This window comes from Pseudorca crassidens, chromosome 9 (genome assembly GCF_039906515.1).
Source record: "Pseudorca crassidens isolate mPseCra1 chromosome 9, mPseCra1.hap1, whole genome shotgun sequence".
In the NCBI taxonomy this organism is placed as follows: Eukaryota; Metazoa; Chordata; class Mammalia; order Artiodactyla; family Delphinidae; genus Pseudorca; species Pseudorca crassidens.
This window is the reverse complement of record NC_090304.1, coordinates 7,185,912-7,206,737: the sequence shown is the minus strand read 5'-3', so window position 1 is coordinate 7,206,737 and position 20,826 is coordinate 7,185,912. Positions and strand designations below refer to the sequence as shown.

The following is a 20,826-nucleotide window of genomic DNA, read 5'->3' as shown; positions in this document are numbered from 1 at the left end:
CCCCCACCCGGCCCACGCCTCCACACCGCCTCGGCGCGCAACAAGCGGGCGCTGCGGTCCAGGCGCCCCCGTCGCCCCTCTCTCTCCCTCCCGCGCGAGGCCCCGGAAGCCGGGCCGCCCCGCCCCCGCGCTCTCACCCCGGCCCCCGCCCCCCGCCGGAGCCCCGCCCGCCTTCCGACGGGGGTGCAGCTCCAGGAAACGGCGCGCTCGCCGCTCAGTGCTCCAGCGACACGACGCGCCCCGGACGACCCCGCCGACGCAGCCAGACCACCCAGCGGGCCCCAGCGGCGGCGGCGGCAAGAGCGGCTCCGGGTCCCGCGCCTCGGACCCCTCCCCACGGACGGGGCGGGCGGTGCCGATAGGAGCCCGGAGGCCATGGGGACCTGGGCCAGGACAGCGATCGCGGGCCGGCGGGAGCCCCGGGTCTGAGGAACGGGCGGCGGAGGCGGCAGGGCCATGACCTCGGTGTGGAAGCGCTTGCAGCGCGTGGGCAAGCGGGCCGCCAAGTTCCAGTTTGTGGCCTGTTACCACGAGCTGGTGGTGGAGTGCACCAAGAAATGGTGAGTGGGAGGGAGGCCTGGGGCACTCCCCAGACTGGCGGGGACCCCATCCGGCCTTGGGGCCTGAGAATCCTGCCCCCAGTCCAGTGACCAAAGACGCCGCCTACCCCAGCTTAGGCCCTGGTGACCCGGGCACAGAGAAGTGCCGCTGCAGCTGTGGCATCCCCGGAGCTGAGGGTGTGGGCAGCCTTTGGGGAGCGGAGGGCAGGACTTGCGACCGGAGAATCTGTCTGGGCCCACACTTGCCTCAACTGCACTCAGGGCTGAGGGAAGGGAGGCCTCCAGGTTTTGGCCAGAGGGATGGTTCAAGGTGGCATCAGAAAAGGGAGCAAGTTTTGCCGGTCTTCGGGTGGAGGGGCTGGGACGGCAAACACCATGGCCCTAGTCCAGCTCAGAACAAGGATGTTGCCCCTTCCTCCGCTGCCCATTTGTTGAACCAGAGGAACCACCCGCCCCTTCAGCCGGAGTGGGCGCTGGGAGGCTGGATCCGTCTCCACAATATCCTTAAAAGGGGAAACTGAGCACTGGGAGGGATGAGGAGGGAGGCGGGGAGCAGCTTAAAAGGGCCTGAGGACTTAGGAGGTTGTGGGTCGTGGAGGAGAGAGCCTGGGGAAGGCAAGGTGGTGGGGTGCAGGGAGATAGGTGAGGGGGTGCAGGACCCCCCAGCCCAGACTGCCAAAGGACCCGGGGCATCTCGTTCACATTCCCCCACCCGCAGCTGCCTGGGCCCCTGCGTCACACCCTAAATATACGTGCTTGCTAGTGTCAGCTTCCCCTGGCTGGATTAGGGCACAGCTGTGGGGGCCTCAGCCGCCAGGCGGGGCTAAATTTAGGCTCCCAAGTGAAAGCACAGGAAGGGACCAGGAGGTCCAAAGGGAGGGGAGTGAGCAGGAGGCCTGGGGTCCTTTGGGCAGCTGTCATATCCCTGATGTTGCCTGGGCCAGCCAGAGGGTGGTTCACACCACTCAGCAAGGCCCAGAAAGGACGGGCCGGCTGGGGTAACACAGCACAGGGCTGGAACTTGAACTCTGGCCTATGGCTTCTGCCTTCTGCCACAGCATCCTGGGTGAAGACAGGGGGACGCTGGGCACGGTCCGGAGAGGTGGCTGAGGGTGTGGGCACTGTCAACGTGTCTGAGTCACAGGCGGCGGGCAGGGCCTCCTGAGCTTTTTCGCCTGGAGCCCTGGCTAGGAAGCTGCCTCTGCCCAGGTCACGGCTCCCCAGGAGGGCGTGCCCAGCCTGAGTCAGGCTGCCTAGCCAGGCCCTGCCCTCCCTAGGCTCTCACTGTCTTCTTCCCCTTTCTGGGAAGTCCCCATGGCTGCCCTTAGCCATCGCCTGCAGTCTGGGGTCCAGGAGAGGCACTTGGCTCCAGGCTGGAGGGCTCTAGGCTCAGCTGTGTGCCCTTGCCTGGCCCCTAACCTCTCTGGGTCTCGGCATCCTCAGAGGCTGACAGGAGAGCCAGTTATCCTGGCTCGGCCTCCAGAGGGGCAGTGCGCTGGGTGAACCTGAGCGTCCTGGCAAGGGACAGGGTACAGGCAAGGAGGACTCTTACGTTGCCATCTGCCTGATGATCCTCTAACCATCCCCACCCTCCTGGGCAGCAGTCGGCCCCTCCAACGCAAAGGGGCCCTCTTCCTTCCAGGCCCAGCCACGTGTCTGGGACTCGGCCCCGCGCAGCTGACACTCTCCTCTCGCTTTGTCTCTGTCTCCCCACATCTCTGCCTCTCCTCTGAGTCTGCCCTGGCATATGCTGTTTCGGCTTAGATGCCACCTTCTAGAAGTCTTCCCTGGTGCCCCTTGCGAGAATCGGGGGCCCTGCAAAGCAAAGGGCTGGGCGTGGAAGGTCCTGGGAGGGTATCGAATGACAAGCTGACCCTATGCCTCTCTGCCTACTTCCCAACCTCTGCCCTCCCCTCCCGACCTTACACCCACACCCCCATCCTGGGACCCTGGCACTTGCCATCCTCTCTGCCTGGAGCCTTCCTTCTCCAGACCCTCCTGACATGACCCATTCCCTGCCCCAGAAAGGTCTTGCCTCTCCTTTGCTTGGCTCTGCCCCCAAATTGGGCTGGGGTAATAGTATGCACTCTACAAATATTTGTGAGTGAATGGGCTTCTTTTACTCTGAGGCTGTCTCTCTGTGTCTCTGAGTCTGTGTTTCTTGCAGGGTACTTGTGTTTCTGTTTGTCTCTGTGTGTGCCTGTCTCTCTGTATGACTTTCTTCATACTTCCTGCTGACCCACAGGCCTTTGCCCTCTGGCCCAGGCCTCACCCTGCCTCAGCAGCCCCACCCTACTCCCTGTGGCCCCAGATAAGGGGCTGTCTGGGCCCTGTCCTGGGGGAGGGGGATGTGGGCAGAAGGGAGAATGGAGGACATAGAAAGGCCGGGTGGGCCTGACTGAGTAGCCCCCTCTCCCCGCTCCGCCTCCCAGGCAACCGGATAAGCTGGTGGTAGTGTGGACCCGGCGGAACCGACGCATCTGCTCCAAGGTGAGGGAGGATGTCAGCTGGGGGTCCAGGTTGGGGGTGGGGCCAATTGGGGGGGGTAAGTGGGTCAGGGCTGAGGGGTGAGTGGAGTCAGGTTCAGGTTCAGATCAGAATCCATAGAAGGGAGAGAAAGATGGGGTCAAGGTTGGAGATAAGGGCAAGGGGTGAGGGGGAGAGTTAGGATTGGGGGGAGGACTCAGACTGCTCATTGTAGGCCCACAGCTGGCAGCCGGGCATCCAGAACCCATACCGGGGCACCGTGTTGTGGATGGTACCTGAGAATGTGGACATCTCTGTGACCCTATACAGGGTAAGTCTCTAGCCCTCCTGCACAGATGGGAATGAGCCAGTGATTGCAACCCTGGGCAGCCACAGGAGGCCCCTGGTGCGTTATCCATCCAAATAGAAAAGAACAGAGGGGTGAGACCAAGAATCATGGCAGGGGGCCTATTCGTGTGAGTGGCCCAGGAGGTCTCCTTGGAGGAGGTAGCATTTAGCCACCACACGAAGAGAGCTGGGATCAGGAGAAGCCGGGAGCATACCTGCCAGGAGGGCTCAACATGTGTGAAGGCCCCACACAATCACCTCCGGAGCCAGCACAGGCTCTTCTCCCTGCCCTGTCCCCGCCGCAGCAGCCTCTGTACTCACCGGTGCCCCCTTTTCCCAGGACCCACACGTGGACCAGTATGAGGCCAAAGAGTGGACGTTTGTTATTGAGAATGTGAGTGGCTGGGGCGGGCTGGAGCCTGGGGTCTCGGGGACTCTGGGGCAGCACTGATGCTCCTTCTTCCTGCCCCCAGGAGTCCAAGGGGCAGCGGAAGGTGCTGGCCACAGCCGAGGTGGACCTGGCCCGCCATGCAGGGCCTGTGCCTGCCCAAGCCTCACTGCGGCTGCGGCTGAAGCCCAAGTCGGTGAAGGTGGTGCAGGCCGAGCTGAGCCTCACTCTCTCTGGGGTGCTGCTGCGGGAGGGCCGCGCCACGTGAGTGTCCAACTGCCCTCCTGGGCCCTAGTCTATAACCTCTGACCGTAGCCCTCACCCCTGATCTCTGACCCCCAGGGATGATGACATGCAGAGTCTTGCGAGCCTCATGAGCATGAAGCCTAGTGACGTGGGCAACTTGGAAGACTTTGCTGAGAGCGATGAGGAGGATGCTAATGGCCCAGGGGGCCCGGACGCGAGGGTTCGTGTCCTCCAGCCAGGTGGGCTCACAGCTGTGGACTGAGATCGCCAAGACCTAGGGAGGGTGGAGGATGACCCGGGCCAAAATCCACTTGCTCTTTTGGGGCAGGGCCAGCTTGTGCACGCCCAGTGGTCGGAGCGCACTATTGCCAGGTGGTCCCAACCTGCCCAGCAGCCCTGATTGTCCTGCAGAATGGGTTTCCAGTACCTCCCTGTGCCCCTGGCCCTCTCCTCACCCCTGCCCACGTACCTGCCCCGAGACAGCTGGGCCAAAAGCGCAGAGAGGGGCTGCAGTCCAGGCTTGCCACCCCTCACTACCCAACCTCGTCCCTCCCTTTTGCTTGTTAAGGCTTTTTTTTCCATCTGTCCTTGTTGGTCCTGTCTCTCTTTTCCTCTGCACCTGTGGGCCTGTCTCTTCTCGTAGGCCGGGGCGGTTCCCTGAGGCTGGGGCGTTTCCCAGGTAGGCCCAGCATTCTAGTTGTGGGGAGGGGGTCAGACCTGCAGGGCCCTTCCCTGGGCTGACCTGCCCCCAACGCCCCACCCCCAGATACTTCTCGGGAGCTGAAGACACTCTGTGAGGAGGAGGAAGAGGGCCGATTTCGGCCCCGGCAGGCAGGTGAGGCCCAGGCTGGGGTTGGGACGGTGGAGACTGGACCTCCAGTCACAGGGCCCAGGCCTCAGCATCCCCCTTCCTTCCCCCCAGCTGCCAGCCCTTCTAGTGCCGAGGATACCAGCCCAGCCCCTGTGAGTGCCCCTGCGCCCCCAGCCAGGGCCTGCCGGGGCCAGGGGTCAGAACCAGCTCCTGTAGCAGGGGGCCAGGTGGGGCCCAAGGCCCCAAGGCCCCCCGGAACCCCACCAGAGACAAGGTGAGCTTTGGGGTCAGCCCCAGCACCCCACCCTGTCTACTCTTAAGAAGTTGCACACCCCTTGCCAACCTGCCTTTCCAGGGTCCCAGCAATCTGAGAGGTGGGGGGCGCTGAGAGCGGGGGGCCAAACGAGCCCCTGCAACACACCCTCCTGCTCTCTCCTCAGGTCCTCAAGACAGCCAGGCCAGGACGTGGCCCCCAGCCCGGCCCCTCGGCTCCGGAAAGGCTCTGATGCCCCCTGGCCCCCAGTCCCCCAAGGGGGAGATGAGGCCCCCAACGCCTCAGGGGCTCCCCCAACAGGCGTGAATTCTGCTGTGGAGACCCAGGCCTGGGCAAGCCCTCAGAAAGGGACAGAGGCCCAGGGAACCGGGCTGGGCCCAGGCATTGAGGACAGAGATTCCAGCAACTCTTTGGAAGGGCAGAAACCCAAGGTTGAAGAGGGGGGCATTGGGGACAGGCCAGAGGCTAGTGGGGTGGACACTGAGCATGGGTCAGGAGTCAGAGAGGTGAACAGTAAGAGGTCAGAGGTCAGAGCTGGGGAGACTGAAGAGAGTTTAGAAGTTGGTCAGGTGGATGCTGAGCAGAGGTCAAAGGTGAGACATGTGGACACTAAGGGACCAGAGGCTACAGGGGTGACATCTGAGGCAAGATTCAAGGGAACTCCTGAGGCTCCTCCAAGGGGCTCTCAGGGGAGGACAGGGGTCAGGACCAGGGAAGAGGCTCCCACCATCCTGAGCCCACCCCCAGCGGAGCCGGCAGGGCAATCCAGGCATCTCAGTGACCTCAAGGGGGCCAGGGCTGCTGCGGGCCAGGAGAGAGAGGGTGCAGAGGTGAGGGGTGGAGCCCCTGGTGTTGGGGGGACAGGCCTGGAGCAGGGCCCCTCTGCTGGAGCAGCAAGCGCCAGGCCCCAGGTGAGCCAGTACCAGGGGGCCCCACCAGCAGCTGACCAGGGGATGATGTCCAGGGATATGAGGGTCCGGGAAGTAGAAACTGGGGATTTGAGGGACCTGGGAACAGAAACTGGTGTGACAGAATCAGAGTTATTGGGGACCCAGAGAACAGAAGTGGGTGGGTCAGGGTTCCCCGAGATAGAGACTGAGACAGCAGAAGTGGAGATACTGGGGACCCAGGAGACAGAGGCAGTGAGATCAGGGGTCCTGGAGTCAGAGGCTGCTGAGATGGCAGAGTCTGAGGAACTAGGGACCCAGAAAACAGAAGTCAGCGTTTTAGGGGTCCCAGGGGCAGAGGCCGGGATGGCAGAGTGTGAGGTACTGGGGACCCAGGAGACAGAGGCTGTGGGTGCAGGAGTTCTGGGGACGAAGACTAGGATATCAGAGCTTGAGACACTAGGGATCCAGGAGATATCTGGGGGTTCACGGGTACTGAAGATAGAAGCTGATACAGCAGAATCTGAAATATTGGGGGCCCAGGAGACAGAGATGGGGTGTTCAGGGGTCTCAGAGATAAAATTTAAGATAACAGGGATGCAGGAGACAGAGTTATGGGGTTCTGAGGTCCCAGGGATCGAGACTGAGACGGCAGAAGCTGAGATACTGGAGACCCAGGAGATGGCAGCTGGGGGTTCACGGGTCCCAGGGATGGAGACTGAGACACTGGGGACCCAGGAGACAGAGGTTGGGGGTTCAGGGGCCCCAGGGACAGAGACTGAGACATTGGGGACCCAGGAGACAGAGGTAGGGGGTTCAGGGGCCCCAGGGACAGAGACTGAGACATTGGGGACCCAGGAGACAGAGGTAGGGGGTTCAGGGGCCCCAGGGACAGAGACTGAGACATTGGGGACCCAGGAGACAGAGGTGGAAGATTCGCAGTTCTCAGGGCCAGAGGCTAGAATGGCAAAGGCTCAGACTTCTGGGGCCCAGAGGGCAGAGACTGGACTCTGGGAGACCCTCAGATATGAGGCTTTAGGGGCCCCAGTCACAAAGCATGGAATTTTAGGGTCCCAGGGAGCAGAGGCAGAAACTACAGTTTTGAGGGGCCAGGAGGTGGAGGCTGGGACTTTGAGAGTTTCAGAGGCCATGTCTGGGGTTTGGGGGGCCGAGGAAGCAGAGACGGAGGTTTCGGGGGCTTCAGAGAACCAATCTGGTATTTTTGAGGCCCAGGAAGCAGAGGCTGGGGTCTCAGGAACCGAGAAGGGAAAAGAAGCTGAGGGAAACCTCCCAGAGGCCAGCCTGATGGAGGCGCAGGTGGCCAGTGGGGCAGGGGCTGGGGTGCCCAGGCCCTCGGGGGCCTCTTCCCCAGAGGAGCCTGAAGAGGACAGGAGGCTGCCGGGCAGCCAGGTAGGGATGGGGGCCGCCGAGGGCCCAGTCTGCTGCTTCCCACTAACCTGGGCTGAGCTAACGGCGGCTCTGCATGGACCCACCTGGCCGACTGGGGTGGGGTGGGACAGGAGCTCAGCTTCAAGGAGCCCCTCACCCCCTCCTCTCCGAGGGTGCCCTGGCTCCCCCGCCCTGTCTTCCCTGGGTTGCATGGAGCGGGATGCCCCGAAAGCTGAGTTTCTGGGCTGACCTTGAGGTGTGGCTGCTGGGGGGCCTCTGATATCACCTGGGGGCCACTGACCTTTTAGGTGACCTTGGTAGATAACACTGGAGCTGGAAACCCTTTTGCCTGACCCTAAGGCCCTGGCCAGTGGTCCGTGGTGACTCCTGCAAACCCAGAGCTGGAGCTGTTTTGTGCCCGAGGGGCAGAGGGCACAAGTCCCACGTCCACATTCCCTAAGCCCATCCCTGTGTCCCCAGGCACCACCCGCCCCGGTCAGCTTCAGTCAGTCCCTGCTGGAGTGGTGCCAGGAAGTCACCGCCGGCTACCGTGGCGTCCGCATCACCAACTTCACGACATCCTGGCGCAACGGCTTGGCCTTCTGTGCCATCCTGCACCGATTCCACCCGGACAAGATGTGAGCTGCCAGAGGGAGTGGAAATGAATGGGGGAGGCTGCCAGGAGGGGAGGGTGGTGTGAATCCAGCCTCTGATCAGTGCTCTCTCTGCAGCGACTTTGCCTCCCTGGACCCACTCAACATCAAACAGAACAACAAGCAGGTGAGACAGGGTGGGAGTGGTGCCTGGAGGGAAGGAGGATCCAGAGCCAGGCCTAAGCTAAGATTAAGTTCCTTGTCCCCTCTGTGTGTAGGAGAGGAATCTGTGGGCTTCATGGCCCCAGCTGTGGCTTTTGGAAGTTCTGCCACTTAGTTACCCTTTTGGTCTTTATAGTTTTCGTTTTCCTGAGTTTAGCTTTGTTTTTTTTAAGCATATTTCCACCAGATGGTTTTTCCCAAAAGCACCCCGTTTGGTGTGCAGTTGCTGGGTAACGCAGGGGCGGGCCATGTTGCTAGATTTCCCCCAATAGGAAGGTGAAGGCGTTGTTGGCAAACCCAGGCGTGCCAGTCGCAGGGACCTCCTCGTCGTTCCGGGGCGGGGCGGCAGGGTCGCTGGCTGACCCGCCGCCGATGACCCGAACGAACGCACCGTCCCTAGGCCTTTGATGGCTTCGCGGCCCTGGGCGTGTCGCGGCTTCTGGAGCCGGCGGACATGGTGCTGCTGTCGGTGCCCGACAAGCTCATCGTCATGACGTACCTGTGCCAGATCCGCGCCTTCTGCACGGGGCAGGAGCTGCAGCTGGTGCAGCTGGAGGGCGGCGGCGGCGCCGGCACGTACCGCGTGGCCAGCTCCCAGTCGAGCCCGCCCGACGAACTGGACACCGGCGGCCTGGCGCAGCGGCTGCGCGAGCACTGGGCCCAGGAGCCCCAGGAGGCCGCGACCCGCGCGGACGGGACGGCCCCCGAGGCGGCCTCCAAGGACCGCGGGGCCGAGGCGGCCTCCAAGGACCGCGGGGCCAAGGCCGCCCAGGAGCCGCGCTCCGTGGAGGCCCCGGCAGACGGCCCTGGAGCCCGGGCATCCGTGCCCCCGACAGAGGGGCTGGTGAACGGGATGGAGGCGCCGGGCGCCGCGGGCGGCGTGAGGCTGCGGCGGCCGTCGGTCAACGCGGAGGCCGGGCCCGTGCCCCCGCCCCGCGCGCACGGCTCCTTCTCCCACGTGCGCGACGCTGACCTGCTGAAGAAGAGGCGCTCGCGGCTGCGGAACAGCAGCTCCTTCTCGGGGGACGACCCGGACTCGGGAGCCGCGGGAGCTGCCGGAGCGGCGGCGGTGAGTGCCCTCCAGCGGCGCGGGGGTCGGGGGAGCAGGGCAGAGCAGGGGCGGGTCTTGAGGGACCCCAAGGGCAGGGCTGGCGTGGGGCGGGGGGCGGTGGCTTCAGGGCGGCCGGCCTCTGCAAGATGCGGGTAGGCGTCTGATTTGAGGCACCGGTGCTGCGGAAGTCCCGCTCGAGGACGAGATAGCTCTGCCAACTCCTCAGCGGGGGCGCCAGTGCCCAGGCCGGCGACCCGGCGCCAATTTTTTTTTTTAAATGAATTTGTCTATTTATTTATTTTTGGCTGAGTTGGGTCTTTGTTGCTGCGCGTGGGAGCAGTGCGCGGGCTTCTCATTGCGGTGGCTTCTCCTGCTGCGGAGCACGGACTTCAGTAGTTGTGGCTCGCGCGCTCTAGAGCGCAGGCTCAGTAGTTGTGGCGCACGGGCTTAGTTGCTACGTGGCACGTGGGATCTTCCTGGACCTGGGCTCGAACCTGTGTGCCCTACCCTGGCAGGCGGATTCTTAACCACTGCGCCACCAGGGAAGTCCTGCCGCTGGCTTTTGCTGCCAGCCTTGGCCAAGATGCAGGCTAGTGATTTTTAACGCACGGCAACCAGTTAGTGGAATCAGGCTGTAGCAGGAAGTTCCTAGAAGGTTCCGTGTAGTCAGCGCTCTTTATGGACTGTTAAGTGGGTTGGGGCGTTTCTTTCCCTGCTGGTGGCGCGGGGTCTACCGGCAGCCACCACTTTCCTGTAAGCTGGGAACAGGGTTTCTATACTCAAGGGAGCTCTCCAGGGCCTTCCAACCCCAAGATACTCTGACTCGGATCCTTAACTCCAGACACTGGAAACCAGTTTCCTCTCTTCTCTGATAATGTAAAGTTGGAGATGGGAGACTCTGCTGGGTGCCCATGTTCCCCCATCCCTTGCAGGTCTCAGGTCAGCCTCCCAGGGTGTCTCATGGTCAATACACTAAAGAGGAGATGGTTCCAGAGAGGGCAGGGATTTGCTCAAGGACTCACAGCCACTGAAGTCCCGGCCATGGGCTTTCCAGCAGCACCGTCCTGGACAGCAGGGGCAGCTCTGTCAGGCTGCTTCAAGCCTTCAGCTGTCCAGGCATGACCCCTAAGTTCTAAGGAAAAGAGGGAATAAATTGGGAGAGGCTTTTTGGAAGAAGCAGCCACTTGAGCCAGGCTGATAAGACGGGCAGCTTTTCCCAGGTGAAGAATCGGAGGGCTGGTTCTCAAGAGGTGGGACCTCACAAGTAAAAATGTGGCAGCAGGAAAGCTCAGGTCTCATTTAGGGAACTGCCAGCCACCTCCCTTAAGGTCCGCAGGTGGTGATGAGGCTGGCCTGGAGAGCAGGACCCCTGAGTGCAGGGTCAGAGGTGCAGCATTGAGCCTATGAATGAGAAACAGGAAGGGCATTAGAGGCACCCATAGGAACTGTGCTCTTCTGGCCTGTGTTGGCCTCTGGCCAAAGCTGCCTTAATGTGTCTCAATGGCTCTTTATATGTTAAAACAGGAGGCTCCACCTTTCTGGGCCCAAGTCCCAGCATCTGGTCCTTCCAAGCCAGGCCCCCCTCCAACCCTTGTCCCACAGGAGATATATGACCCATGGGGCTGGAGGGGATGCTTCCTCATTGGCCACTCCCATCCCCCATCCCCCATGCGTACAGTAGGAGGACGTAGGGCCTGCCCCTGGCCTTGCGAGCTCCCAGAGACCTGGATGGGATGAAGTCAGTCGCCTTGAAGCTGGGGCAGGGCTGAAGCAATGCCATGAGGAGGGCAGGGTGCCTCTGCTGTGGCCCAGCAAGGCTTCCTGGAGGAGGGGCCACACATGAGGGTGTAGAAAGGGGAATTTGGGTCAGACATGAGGAAGCGTTGGAATTCCCATCAAGGCTGCCATGAGTAAGCTTAGTTGCTGCTGAGGTTGGGGCTTCTCCACTCCTGCATCCGCCTGCCCTATTGGTTGAGCACTTGCTTCATGCCTGGTCTGCCCCCTCAACCCCTCAGCAACTGCTCCTTCTAGGAAGGAACAGTTACCCCCTTTTGCAGGTGGGAATGTTGAGGCTCAGGGATATGAAAAGATAAAGGGAGTTGATACTGGTGTGAACCCCGGTTCCGACACTGAACTCTAAAATGGCGCCCTCTACTGGGCCCAGCACTATGAACTGGCTGTGTGACCTTGGACGAGCCACTTAATCTCTCTGTGCTCTTTTCCTGAGGATGAGAAGTAAAGACATGAAAGCTTTTTGCAAAGTGGCATTGAGGTACTCCTGCAGGGTGTTGTCAAAAGAGGGGAACTGTGAGGGACTTCCCTGGCAGTCCAGTAGTTAAGAATCCGCACTTCCACTGCAGGGGGCCCGGGTTCGATCCCTGATTGGGGAACTAAGATCCCACATGCCGCACGGTGCAGCCGAAACAAACAAACAGACAAACAAGCAAACAACAAAAAAGAGGGGTACCCCAACCTGAGTGTACTCTGTTAAAAAATTTTCTTTTAAAAAGGGGGGGGACTGTTTTTCCCCAGATGTCTTTCTGGAGCCCTGTGTCCTTTACGTACAAGGACACAGGCCCAGTGCGTGTGACTGGGCCAGAGGCAAACAGCAAATTGGTGGCCAAGCTTGGGAACAAACTTTTGGATTAGACAGCCCTAGGCCTGGGCCGGCCCTGTTTGAGTGTCATTTCTGACCCTCTGTTTCCTCATCTGTAAAGTGGGGATGGTAACCTTCCCCGCCTCACAGTGTTCTTGGGAAAACTAAATGAGTCGATGCACGTACAGCACCCAACACACAAATAGATGCTTAATGCATAGATGCTTAATCAGCCGTTACAGTTAACCGGTGCGCCCTGAGTGCATTCTCTGGACCCCAACCTGTCTGCAGGGGCCGCTGCTGCTTAGGGAGACAGGCGTAACCCACAGCTGTGACGAGGGAGGCCCTGGGGGCTAGGGTGGGAGTCGGGGAGGCTTCAGGAGGCCTGATAGTTAGGGAGGGAGGAAGAAAGCCCTGTGAAGGGGCCCCTGGAGGAGGTGGGGCCGAGCTGGGTCAGGAAGGTCGAGTTGGCGTCCAGCTGCCCAAGACAGAGCCCGCTCCAGGCTGAGGAAACAATTTGGGGAAGCGAAAGTCCACCACTGGGCCTGGAGGGTGGCATCTGGGTGGGGCCCGGGGCAGTAGGAGTTGAGGCTGGATCTGCCACCAGGCTGTGGCAACGAGGCTGGGAGCTGAGAGGGGGTGTGAAGAGAGTGACACCATCGGGGGCGAAGGTTTAGGGAGACCCTTCAGTTGTGGCTTGAGGGTAAAGTCAGCAGGCAGGGCGTGGGGGGAGGCTGGTGAAGAGGCCGCCACCTACCCAGGCCAGAGAGGAGGGCCCCTGAGCAGGGGACGTCCAGGGCTGCCTCTCAGAGTTGCAGGGTGGGGTGGACTCAACACTTTCAGAGTTGCAGGGTGGGGGTGGCTCAATACTTTCTCCCCACCTCGCGACCTGGAAAGGTGGCCAGAGCAGGAGCCATCAAGGGGGCCTGGCTATTAGCTGAGCTGAAACTTGGGGGCCCCCAGGGCTGACAGTGCCAGCAAGTTGCCAGGGGCGGGGCACATGAGGGGCCAGCGCTGCCCTTCCCGGCTGAAATTGGTAGGTGCAGCTGCCTGTTCTGTTCCAAGTGTTATTCGGCGGGCACAGCATTCTCTAGGTGTGGGGACTGAGAAGGTGGGAGGGTGCCCCGTTTGGCCAGGAGACGGAGGTACTGGTTGCCACGTCAGCTCAGCTCAGTGTCACTGAGCGGGGCCCTGGCCATGATGGGGATGCTGGCACTAGGTGACAGAGTCTGAGGTGACCTGAGGGAGATTCATGGGGGAGGGGGCAGAAGGGGGAAGGAGAGGCCCCAGCTGGGCCCCTCACAGCCTTTCACCCCCGACTCAGAAAAGCCCTGTGAGGCCCCAGGAACGAGGACTGCGAGGCTCGGCCAGTGGGAGGGGACTGGCCCAGGACCACAGGGCCAGGCGTGGTGAAGGCCTTTGCTCTAGGAGGTGCTTCCCCAGAAGGGATGGGGGTGGAGTTCTGTGCATGCAGGACCTCCAAGCTGCAGGGCCTGGAACTGAGGTCCCCCCTCCCCTGTGTGAGTGGGGCTCCGGCTGGCCCCAGGGCGGGCTGTTGGGGAGCCCCTCCAAGCCCTTACTGGCCTCCTCCTCCACAGGAAGTCGTGAGCCCTGACCCCAGCCCTGCCCCACAGCAGGCCCCTGGTGAGTAGTTTTGAAGGGGTGGCGACTCAGCTGAACTCAGGCTGCTCACAGATCCTGAGCTGGGGACCTTCTGGGGACAGATGTCAGTTGGGGGTGCCTTAGCCTGGTATCTGTCCACAGGTGGGAGTCCCCCATCGGAGGAGCTACCCCCAAGCCCAGCAGAGGAGGCTGGGCTGGTAAGGAGGGCTGAGGTGGGAGGAGTGATGGGTGGGCTTCCTAGGCAGGGCTTGGGCTCAGCCCACCCTGTCCCTTGCCCCCGCTTTCCACCCCAGCAACGGTTCCAGGACACAAGTCAGTATGTGTGCGCAGAGCTACAGGCCCTGGAGCAGGAACAGAGGCAGATAGATGGGCGGGCGGCCGAGGTGGAGACGCAGCTGAGGAGCCTCATGGAATCAGGTGGGGCGGGCATCTGGAGTCCACACCCCAGCACGTGCCACCACGGCTACCCCACCCTGCAGCTCTTTCTGACCCTGGGAGGAGTGGGAGGAGACAAGGCTGGGGTCATCTCCCCATTTACAGCCGGGCACCCTGAGGCCCCCCGGCCGGGAAGCAGCTTGCTGGAGGCGCACAGCTCAGGTTTCTGAGATGCCACAAGGGAGCAGACACCATCCCCCACCCCCAGCCTCCCTGCTGCTGACACAGGGGTCAGTGGCAGGCCTGGTGACTGCCCTGGCCCGATTCAGGTGCCAACAGGCTGCAGGAGGAGGTACTGATCCAGGAGTGGTTCACACTGGTCAACAAGAAGAACGCTCTCATCCGGAGGCAGGACCAGCTGCAGCTGCTGTGAGTGTTGGTGCTTCCCTGTCCAGGCCCCACCCCTGCCCACCCAGGGCCGGCAGAGCAGATGGAATCTTAACTACTCTAATTAGAACTGTTCACTGCTCTCTTCTTTCTCTGAATTTTTTTTTTTGAAGAAATTGCTCAACCATCTTAATTTTTTCCATAATTTCCTGTATAAAATGTATACTTCTTAAATTGGTACTGTTTTTATGAATAAGAAAATCGAGGCCCAAAGAAAAATGTGGCAGGTCAGTGCTGAGTGCCCCAGTTGGACCCTGTTCCTTTACAGGAAGGAACACTGAGCCTGAGAGACAGCTGAGCTGCTTTCCTGAGTGGGCTCAGGAGCAGTTCTGGGCTTCATGGCCTTTATAGCCCTGCGTGGTGGAAGTGGTTTTGCCTCCCTTTTACATCTTGGGTCATTTTTCAGAATAATTTTAGTCCAATACTTGCTGCTTATGAATAATATCCATCTGAATAATCCTTCTGGGTTTCTTATTTGTTGAAAAGGGGGTGGGATGAGGGGAGGAGACGATATAAACTCCCAGCAGCTGGGGAACAGTTGAAACAAGAGGGACTTCCCTAGCGGTCCAGTGGTTAGGACTCCGTGCTTCCACTGGAGTGGGCCGGGCCGGGGTCTGATCCCTGTTGAGGGAACTAAGATCCCGCATGCTGCCCAAAAACCAAAAACAGAAGAGATGATTCCAAGCTGGGACTAGGGTATAGCTCTGACCTCCGTCCAGCCATCTATGGGAACTGGCGGTGAGGTGGGGGGCGGGGGTGCCAGGGAGCGGTCCGAACCCTGGGCGCTCCCTGCCATTCCTCTCTCCCTGACCTGGCACCCCACCCCCCCCCCCAGCATCGAAGAGCAGGACTTAGAGCGGAGGTTCGAGCTGCTGAGCCGGGAGCTACGGGCCATGTTGGCCATTGAAGGTGGGAGATGGGGCCCGGGGGCCGGGGACCAGGACCGGGCAGGGGCTGGCGCCTCCTGACCCTCAGCCTCCTCTGTCCTCAGACTGGTTGAAAACGGCCGCGCAGCAGCACCGGGAGCAGCTCCTGCTGGAGGAGCTGGTGTCGCTGGTGAACCAGCGCGACGAGCTGGTCCGGAACCTGGACCAGAAGGAGCGGACGTGAGTGGGGCCGGGATGCGCTGGGAGCTGGGAGGCTCCAGGGGGGCTCTCGGAGGCGTGCTCGGTCTGGACCCCGGGGGTGGCCTGCCTGTGGGGCCCGACGCTGGGGCTGACTTGAACCCGTTCCCTCCCAGAGCCCTGGAGGAGGACGAGCGCCTGGAGCGCGGCCTGGAGCAGCGGCGCCGCAAGCTGAGCCGGCAGCTGAGCCGGCGCGAACTCTGTGTGCTGAGCTGAGGCCGCGAGGGCCCGGACGTTTTCGCCCCTCCCGGTCCGTCCGGACCGCAGCTTTTCTCCCCGTCGCGCCCGGTCGCCGCTTCGGGCCTGCGCTCCGGAGGACCGGACCCTCCCCGATGCCGCGCGTGGCCAGTAGGGGCCGTCGTCACCCTTTACCAGGAGGGGACGCGCGGCCCTTCAGGCCCCGACGGACAGGGGCGGCTGGGCGGCCGCGCCGCCCGGGCGTATTTATTAGTCCGTGTGAGTGTGTGTGCGTGTGTTCGTGGTGGGCTGGGGGGTCCCAGGCACGCCCCCCAGAGCCCCTCCCCGAGGGCAGGACCCGGCCGGCCAGCACCGAGGGAGAGGGACGGCTCTTGAACTGCCACATCCCCGCCCTCCCCCTTCTTCCTGTTCCTCGCGAGCAATAAAGTTAGAAAAGGCCAAGCCAGTGCTCCGGGGCTTTCTCAGGACGACTGGGGCTTTCAATAGACGGAAGGGGGTGGGGTCTCGGCGGATAAGATTGTCTGCGATCCTTACTGGGGCTGTGTGGAGTTGAGGTTCTCAGATGCTGGAGGAGGCGAGACCAGAGGCTTGAACTCTGCCTTCGAAGGGTGATGGGGTTTGGGTTGTTGATCACTGTAGGGAAGTCCCATTTCGAAAGGAGACGAAAACAGTCGGCGGTGTTGCCCGTTTTATTTTTTATTAACACATTCCCTGAGGTCCTCACATCCATCCCTTCCCCTCCCACCCCCAGAGGCTTCCCCAGCCACTCCCGATGGCTTCCTCCTCAGGCTTCTCCACCTGAAAGGAGCTCAACTCCATCACTGACATCTGTCAGCAAGCTGGGGCCCGTTCTGGGGCTGCTGCTGAGGGTGGCAGGGTGCTCAGAGCCAGTTCATCCTGGCCTAGGATGCCACCTTCGTCCTCAGCGTTCAGAGGACCCCTGGACCTGAAGAACTTCACCATGGCACGGACCTGGGGCAGCTCCAAGAATGTCTCCACGGTCAGCAGCATGGCCAGGAGCCCCAGGAGCAAGTACCCTGGGGAGGAGAGGTTACTAGGGCAGCGCTCAGGGTGCTGAGGATGCTCCCCACTCCCCTCCCAGCAAGTGACCAGCCCTCACAATTCTCTTAGCACTTCAAACTAAACCTCCCACACCCTGCCCTGGGGCAGGGTCCTTCCAACCCGTGAGGCTCAGCCTCCCCAGTGGCTTATGGGAGTTGTAGTCCAGGCTCCTCTTCCCTCCTCTCCTCCCTGTCACGCTCCTTGGCAGCTGGACTCACCCAGAAGTGCGAACTGGCCAAGGTAGTAAAACACTGGATGCAGGCCATTGTCATGGCCAGGCAGCAGGTCCCCCAGGCCGACGGTGCTGAGTGAGCTGAAGCAGAAGTAGATGGCCTCCAGCAGGCTGCAGTCGCCCTGCAGACCCCACAGCACCAGTGCTGGCAGCAGCACGAAGATACCAGCCACTAGCAGGCCCAGCCCAGATGCCTGCAGTAGCGCAGCCCTGGCCGGCGTCAGCTGCCAATGGATGGCTACCCAGGCACCCGGGCGGCTGAGCAGAGGCAGCAGGCAGTGGCGCAGTGCAGCCACAAGTGCTAAGGAGGCTGGCAGCCCCAGGGCCGTGTAGACCACACAGAAGGCCTTTCCACCTGCCGATAGTGGGGCCATGTGGCCATAACCTGGAGAGGAGAGAGACAAGGGTAATGAGCACCTGAGTGGGATGCCTGCCAGGTACCCACTTCCTCCAGCCTCCCTCCGGTAGAAGGCTGCCCTCTGGTGGCTGAGATTGCTGGAACTGTTCAGGCAGGGGCTCTGTCTGGCTCTGCTCTTCATTCACTTGGGGTCTTACTCAAGTCCCTTAACCTCTCCGGGCCACTCTTTTATTTTCTGGAACAAGAAAGGATTAAAAGAGACAGTCCCCTCAGGCCTCTTGTAGCTGGGACAGTTCTGAGAGCTGCTGTCCTACCCCAAGGCAGCCTGGCTTCCTGAGAGATTCCTCCCCTCTGCCCTTGACTCCCACTTCCAAACCCACCAGGTGAAATGTTACCCCTTCTTTCATTCCCCAAAGGTATATCAAGTTATCCTGGGTGCCAGGCCTTGTGCTGGAATCAGAGTCTGCCCAGGCTCCAGTGGGGAAGGCAGGCAGGAAAAACAGTCAGGACACCTGACACGAAGGGCTGCAAAAGAGGCAGCGCACATGAGAGAAGGCATTCAAGGCTGGAAAAGTGTGTGCAAAGGCAGGGAGAGGTGAAAGATCGGGGCATGCTGGGGGAACAGGGTCGGCTGGTCCAGGGCTGTAAACACAAATACCTAGAGGAGTCAGAAGTAAGACAAAAGGGAGTGGTGGGGACTGGGGTGGGCTGGAGAGCATGTGCTCTGCCCCCAGGGCAGGCCCTGTTCTACTCCACAAGGATTCTGGCTCAGTGCAAATAGGTTTCCCAATTTTTCCAAAAGAAGATAGAAAATGGGGCTTCCCTGGTGGCTCAATGGTTAAGAGTCCTCCTGCCAATGCAGGGGACACAGGTTTGAGCCCTGGTCTGGGAAGATCCCACATGCTGCGGAGCAACTAAGCCCATGCACCACAACTACTGAGCCTGTGCTCTAGAGCCCGTGAGCCAAAGCTACTGAGCCCACGTGCCACAACTACTGAAGCTCACACGCCTAGAGCCCGTGCTCTGCAGCAAGAGAAGCCACCGCAGTGAGAAGCCTGCTCCCCACAATGAAGAGTAGCCCCCGCTCGCTGCAATTAGAGAAAGCCTGCGCACGGCCAACGAAGATCCAACGCAGCCAAAAATAAATAAATTTTCTAAAAAGATGGAAAATGGCCTTTAAAAAATATTCAGACACTTTGCAGGACAAATCCCTCCAGGGCTGTGGGTCCCATTGCTTTATTCCTCTGGGCCTTCACACATGCTGTTCCCTCTGCCAGGAATTCCTTCGTGTCTATCTCTGTGCCCTCTTGCCTTGGCTACCATCTCATGGGGACTTCCTCCCCCGGGAGCCTTCCCTCACACTCCTTCTGGGATGGTGGTCCTGTATCCCCTGGGTTCACTCCATTTCCCTCCATCCAAGAATCCATCCCATAATTCATGTTCCCAGTCTTGCCTCAGGCCCGTAGGGTCTGGGCACCTCTCCTGGGTCTCAAAGGGTGCCTGGGGGTGGGACTGAGGAGCCCACACCCCTTCTGGCAGTTGAAGTTGAGGCACTAGTTGGGGTGTGTTGGTGTGGGGAGCCCCAGCTGTGATGACAGGCCTAATAAGGCCTGGGCTCTGTCTAGCACTTTGGGGCTGGGGGAAGGGCTGCACCCCCAGGGACCCCAGGTAGCAATGGCCTCAAGCGCCCCTTCCTGCCCGGCCTCCTGGCGGCCTTACCTGTGGTGGTGAGGAGGCTGGCAGTGAAGAGTAGGGCTGAGGGCAGATCCCAGTTCCTGGCCTGGGAGCCATTGCCCAGGCTGGAAACCCCGTGGGCCTGGGCTGCCAGGGCGGTGCCCAGCAGCTCTTCCAGTGCCCTGGGTGGCAGGCAGGCCCTGTACTCCGCCTGGAAAGTGGCCAGCTCGGCCCTGAGGTTGGCCTGGAGCTGGAGTGCTGGAGGCCCCTCCAGGGCCTGGAGCACTGCAGCCCCAAGTCCCAGGGCTAGCAGGTGGGCCACAACCAGTAGCCCGTATCGGGCCCAGGGCCTCAGAGCCCCCATGGTGTGCCGCCCAGAGTCCATCAGAGGTGCCCTGGGAGCCGACTGCTCCACCACAGGCACGTGGGAGGGGCCGGGCAGGGTGGGGCTGGGAGGAGGTGCAGCGTGGGTGGCTGGCGAGGGAGGGAAGCCTGGGAGAGCAGCTGGGGTGAGTGGGGCTGGGAGGGTGAGGTGAGGAGGTGAGCTGGATAACTCTTCCCCATTTCTGGGGCAAGAAGTTTTTTGCCCAGTTCGCCAAAGCTGGGTGGTCGGGTGGTGGGTGGTCCGGGGCGGGATGGAGGAAGGCGAGACCCCGAGAGGTAACTTGACCGGCTCCCAGTCACACCGTGGTGGTTTATTCAGGGATGAGCTCACTCAGTCACAGACCCCATTCACCCGCTCAGCAGGTGCCCGGACCCAGAGGACGTTAGGGGAGAGGACAGACCAGGTCCCTGCCCTCCTGGTGTTCCCACAAGAAGCCTGTTGGCAAGGACGCAGGACAAGTTCAAATCATCACAAGCTCCCTGAAGGAAACGCCCCGGGTGTTGGGGGAGAGTTCCGGGGGAGCATCACCTGGAAAGCTCCTCTGAGGAGCGGCATTTCAGCTGGGGAAGAGAAGAGGCCAGGCCAGGTGGGAAAGAGCTAGGGTGGTGAGAAAAACAGAGGCCTGCTGGGGTGGGGCGGAGTTGGGGGTCAGGACACAGGGCCTTGAGGACATGTGGCTCAGGGGACCTATGGAGGGGGCTAGTGCAGGCATCCCGGATGGAAAGGTGGCGGCCTGGGCTGTGGAGTGGGAGAGGGCAGGTGGGGCAGGGTGGCGAGGCGAGGACAGGAGTGGAGGATGCCCGGAGCTCCCTGGACAGATGATGCTCCCTCCACTCTCAGTGCTTCCTGAGAACCCTTCATGCCCAGCTCTCCTGAGTCCCCACCCTGGTAAACACTGGAGTCACAGTAGGTCTGGCTGCCATGGAGTGCGCAGGGGACGGGGAGAGGGAGCCTGGACCCCACCTCCCATAAACCATGGAGGGGCTGAGCCCAGGGTCCCCTGCCGTAGGGCGTGGTGTGGGAGGGGTAGTCCGCAGAACCCCATGGCATTAAGAGAAGCTTGAGTGGAGCCGGGTGTCAGGGTGGGGGCCCCCTCTTGTATCCAGACCACGGGATAGAAACAAACCCAGGACAAACCACCAAGATGCCACCCGGAGGGCTGTGGGCTCCTGAGTTCAGCGAGCTGCCTGGGGTGGGAGCAGCATAGCTGGGAGGGCATCCCAGGGGAGGTGATGTTGTTGCTGGGCCTTAAGGATGAGCCGGGACCACCCAGCAACAGGAAGAATCAGAGCAAACACAGTTGCTTGAAATGGTGGGAAAGGCTTAGTGAGGGTGGGAGAAGATGGGTGAGGCCCGAGCGTGTGGGTGCCAGGGAGGCTGAGAAGGGCCTTGAATGCCTGGTGATGAAGCGGACTTGATCCCAGGAGAGGGATGTGGTGCAGAGCATCCCAGCCTAGGCCCATGCTGAGGGCATGAGGTCCCCAGGGTCATGTGACGGTTTGGATCCCCTGGTTACC

The 20,826-nt window shown here is 61.3% G+C and overlaps 2 protein-coding genes across 19 annotated transcripts; one reads left to right on the top strand and one right to left on the bottom strand.

Annotated features, from left to right (window-relative positions):
- The first annotated feature begins 172 nt into the window (after positions 1–172).
- On the top strand, positions 173–16,039 carry EHBP1L1 (EH domain binding protein 1 like 1). Of its 17 annotated transcripts, none has more exons than XM_067748346.1 (21): positions 174–560; positions 2,993–3,050; positions 3,262–3,357; positions 3,715–3,768; positions 3,848–4,026; positions 4,105–4,247; positions 4,652–4,687; positions 4,775–4,843; positions 4,931–5,093; positions 5,260–5,524; positions 7,214–7,390; positions 7,850–8,007; positions 8,101–8,149; positions 8,585–9,253; positions 13,430–13,475; positions 13,596–13,651; positions 13,748–13,871; positions 14,159–14,258; positions 15,112–15,185; positions 15,268–15,382; positions 15,517–16,039. In XM_067748346.1, the coding sequence occupies exons 1-21, from the start codon at positions 457–459 to the stop codon at positions 15,614–15,616; spliced, it is 2,835 nt and encodes a 944-aa protein (XP_067604447.1). In that variant the 5' UTR covers positions 174–456; the 3' UTR covers positions 15,617–16,039. The 17 variants fall into 17 exon arrangements, 14 of the variants coding, with proteins under 14 accessions (XP_067604448.1, XP_067604453.1, XP_067604447.1 ...); XM_067748345.1 differs by having other exon boundaries at positions 7,208–7,390; XM_067748343.1 differs by having other exon boundaries at positions 179–560; positions 5,260–6,004.
- Positions 16,040–16,254: 215 nt separating this feature from the next.
- Positions 16,255–20,711, bottom strand: KCNK7 (potassium two pore domain channel subfamily K member 7). Of its 2 annotated transcripts, none has more exons than XM_067748369.1 (3): positions 18,970–20,711; positions 16,879–17,277; positions 16,255–16,635 (listed from the first exon to the last, which is right to left on the bottom strand). In XM_067748369.1, the coding sequence occupies exons 1-3, from the start codon at positions 19,307–19,309 to the stop codon at positions 16,430–16,432; spliced, it is 945 nt and encodes a 314-aa protein (XP_067604470.1). In that variant the 5' UTR covers positions 19,310–20,711; the 3' UTR covers positions 16,255–16,429. The 2 variants fall into 2 exon arrangements, with proteins under 2 accessions (XP_067604470.1, XP_067604471.1); XM_067748370.1 differs by having other exon boundaries at positions 16,879–17,485; positions 18,970–19,103.
- Positions 20,712–20,826: the final 115 nt, after the last annotated feature.

What these genes read in the sequence shown, in the direction of transcription:
- EHBP1L1 (XM_067748340.1), top strand. Translation starts at nt 457, where the DNA reads ATGACCTCGGTGTGGAAGCGCTTGCAGCGCGTGGGCAAGCGGGCCGCC. An exon ending in ATTTCGGCCCCGGCAGGCAG is followed by an intron (nt 4,844 to 4,930) that starts GTGAGGCCCAGG and finishes CCTTCCCCCCAG; the next exon opens with CTGCCAGCCCTTCTAGTGCC. An exon ending in CGATTCCACCCGGACAAGAT is followed by an intron (nt 8,008 to 8,100) that starts GTGAGCTGCCAG and finishes CTCTCTCTGCAG; the next exon opens with CGACTTTGCCTCCCTGGACC.
- KCNK7 (XM_067748369.1), bottom strand. Translation starts at nt 19,309, where the DNA reads ATGGACTCTGGGCGGCACACCATGGGGGCTCTGAGGCCCTGGGCCCGA. An exon ending in CAGCCTCCTCACCACCACAG is followed by an intron (nt 17,278 to 18,969) that starts GTAAGGCCGCCA and finishes TCTCCTCTCCAG; the next exon opens with GTTATGGCCACATGGCCCCA. An exon ending in TGGCCAGTTCGCACTTCTGG is followed by an intron (nt 16,636 to 16,878) that starts GTGAGTCCAGCT and finishes TCTCCTCCCCAG; the next exon opens with GGTACTTGCTCCTGGGGCTC.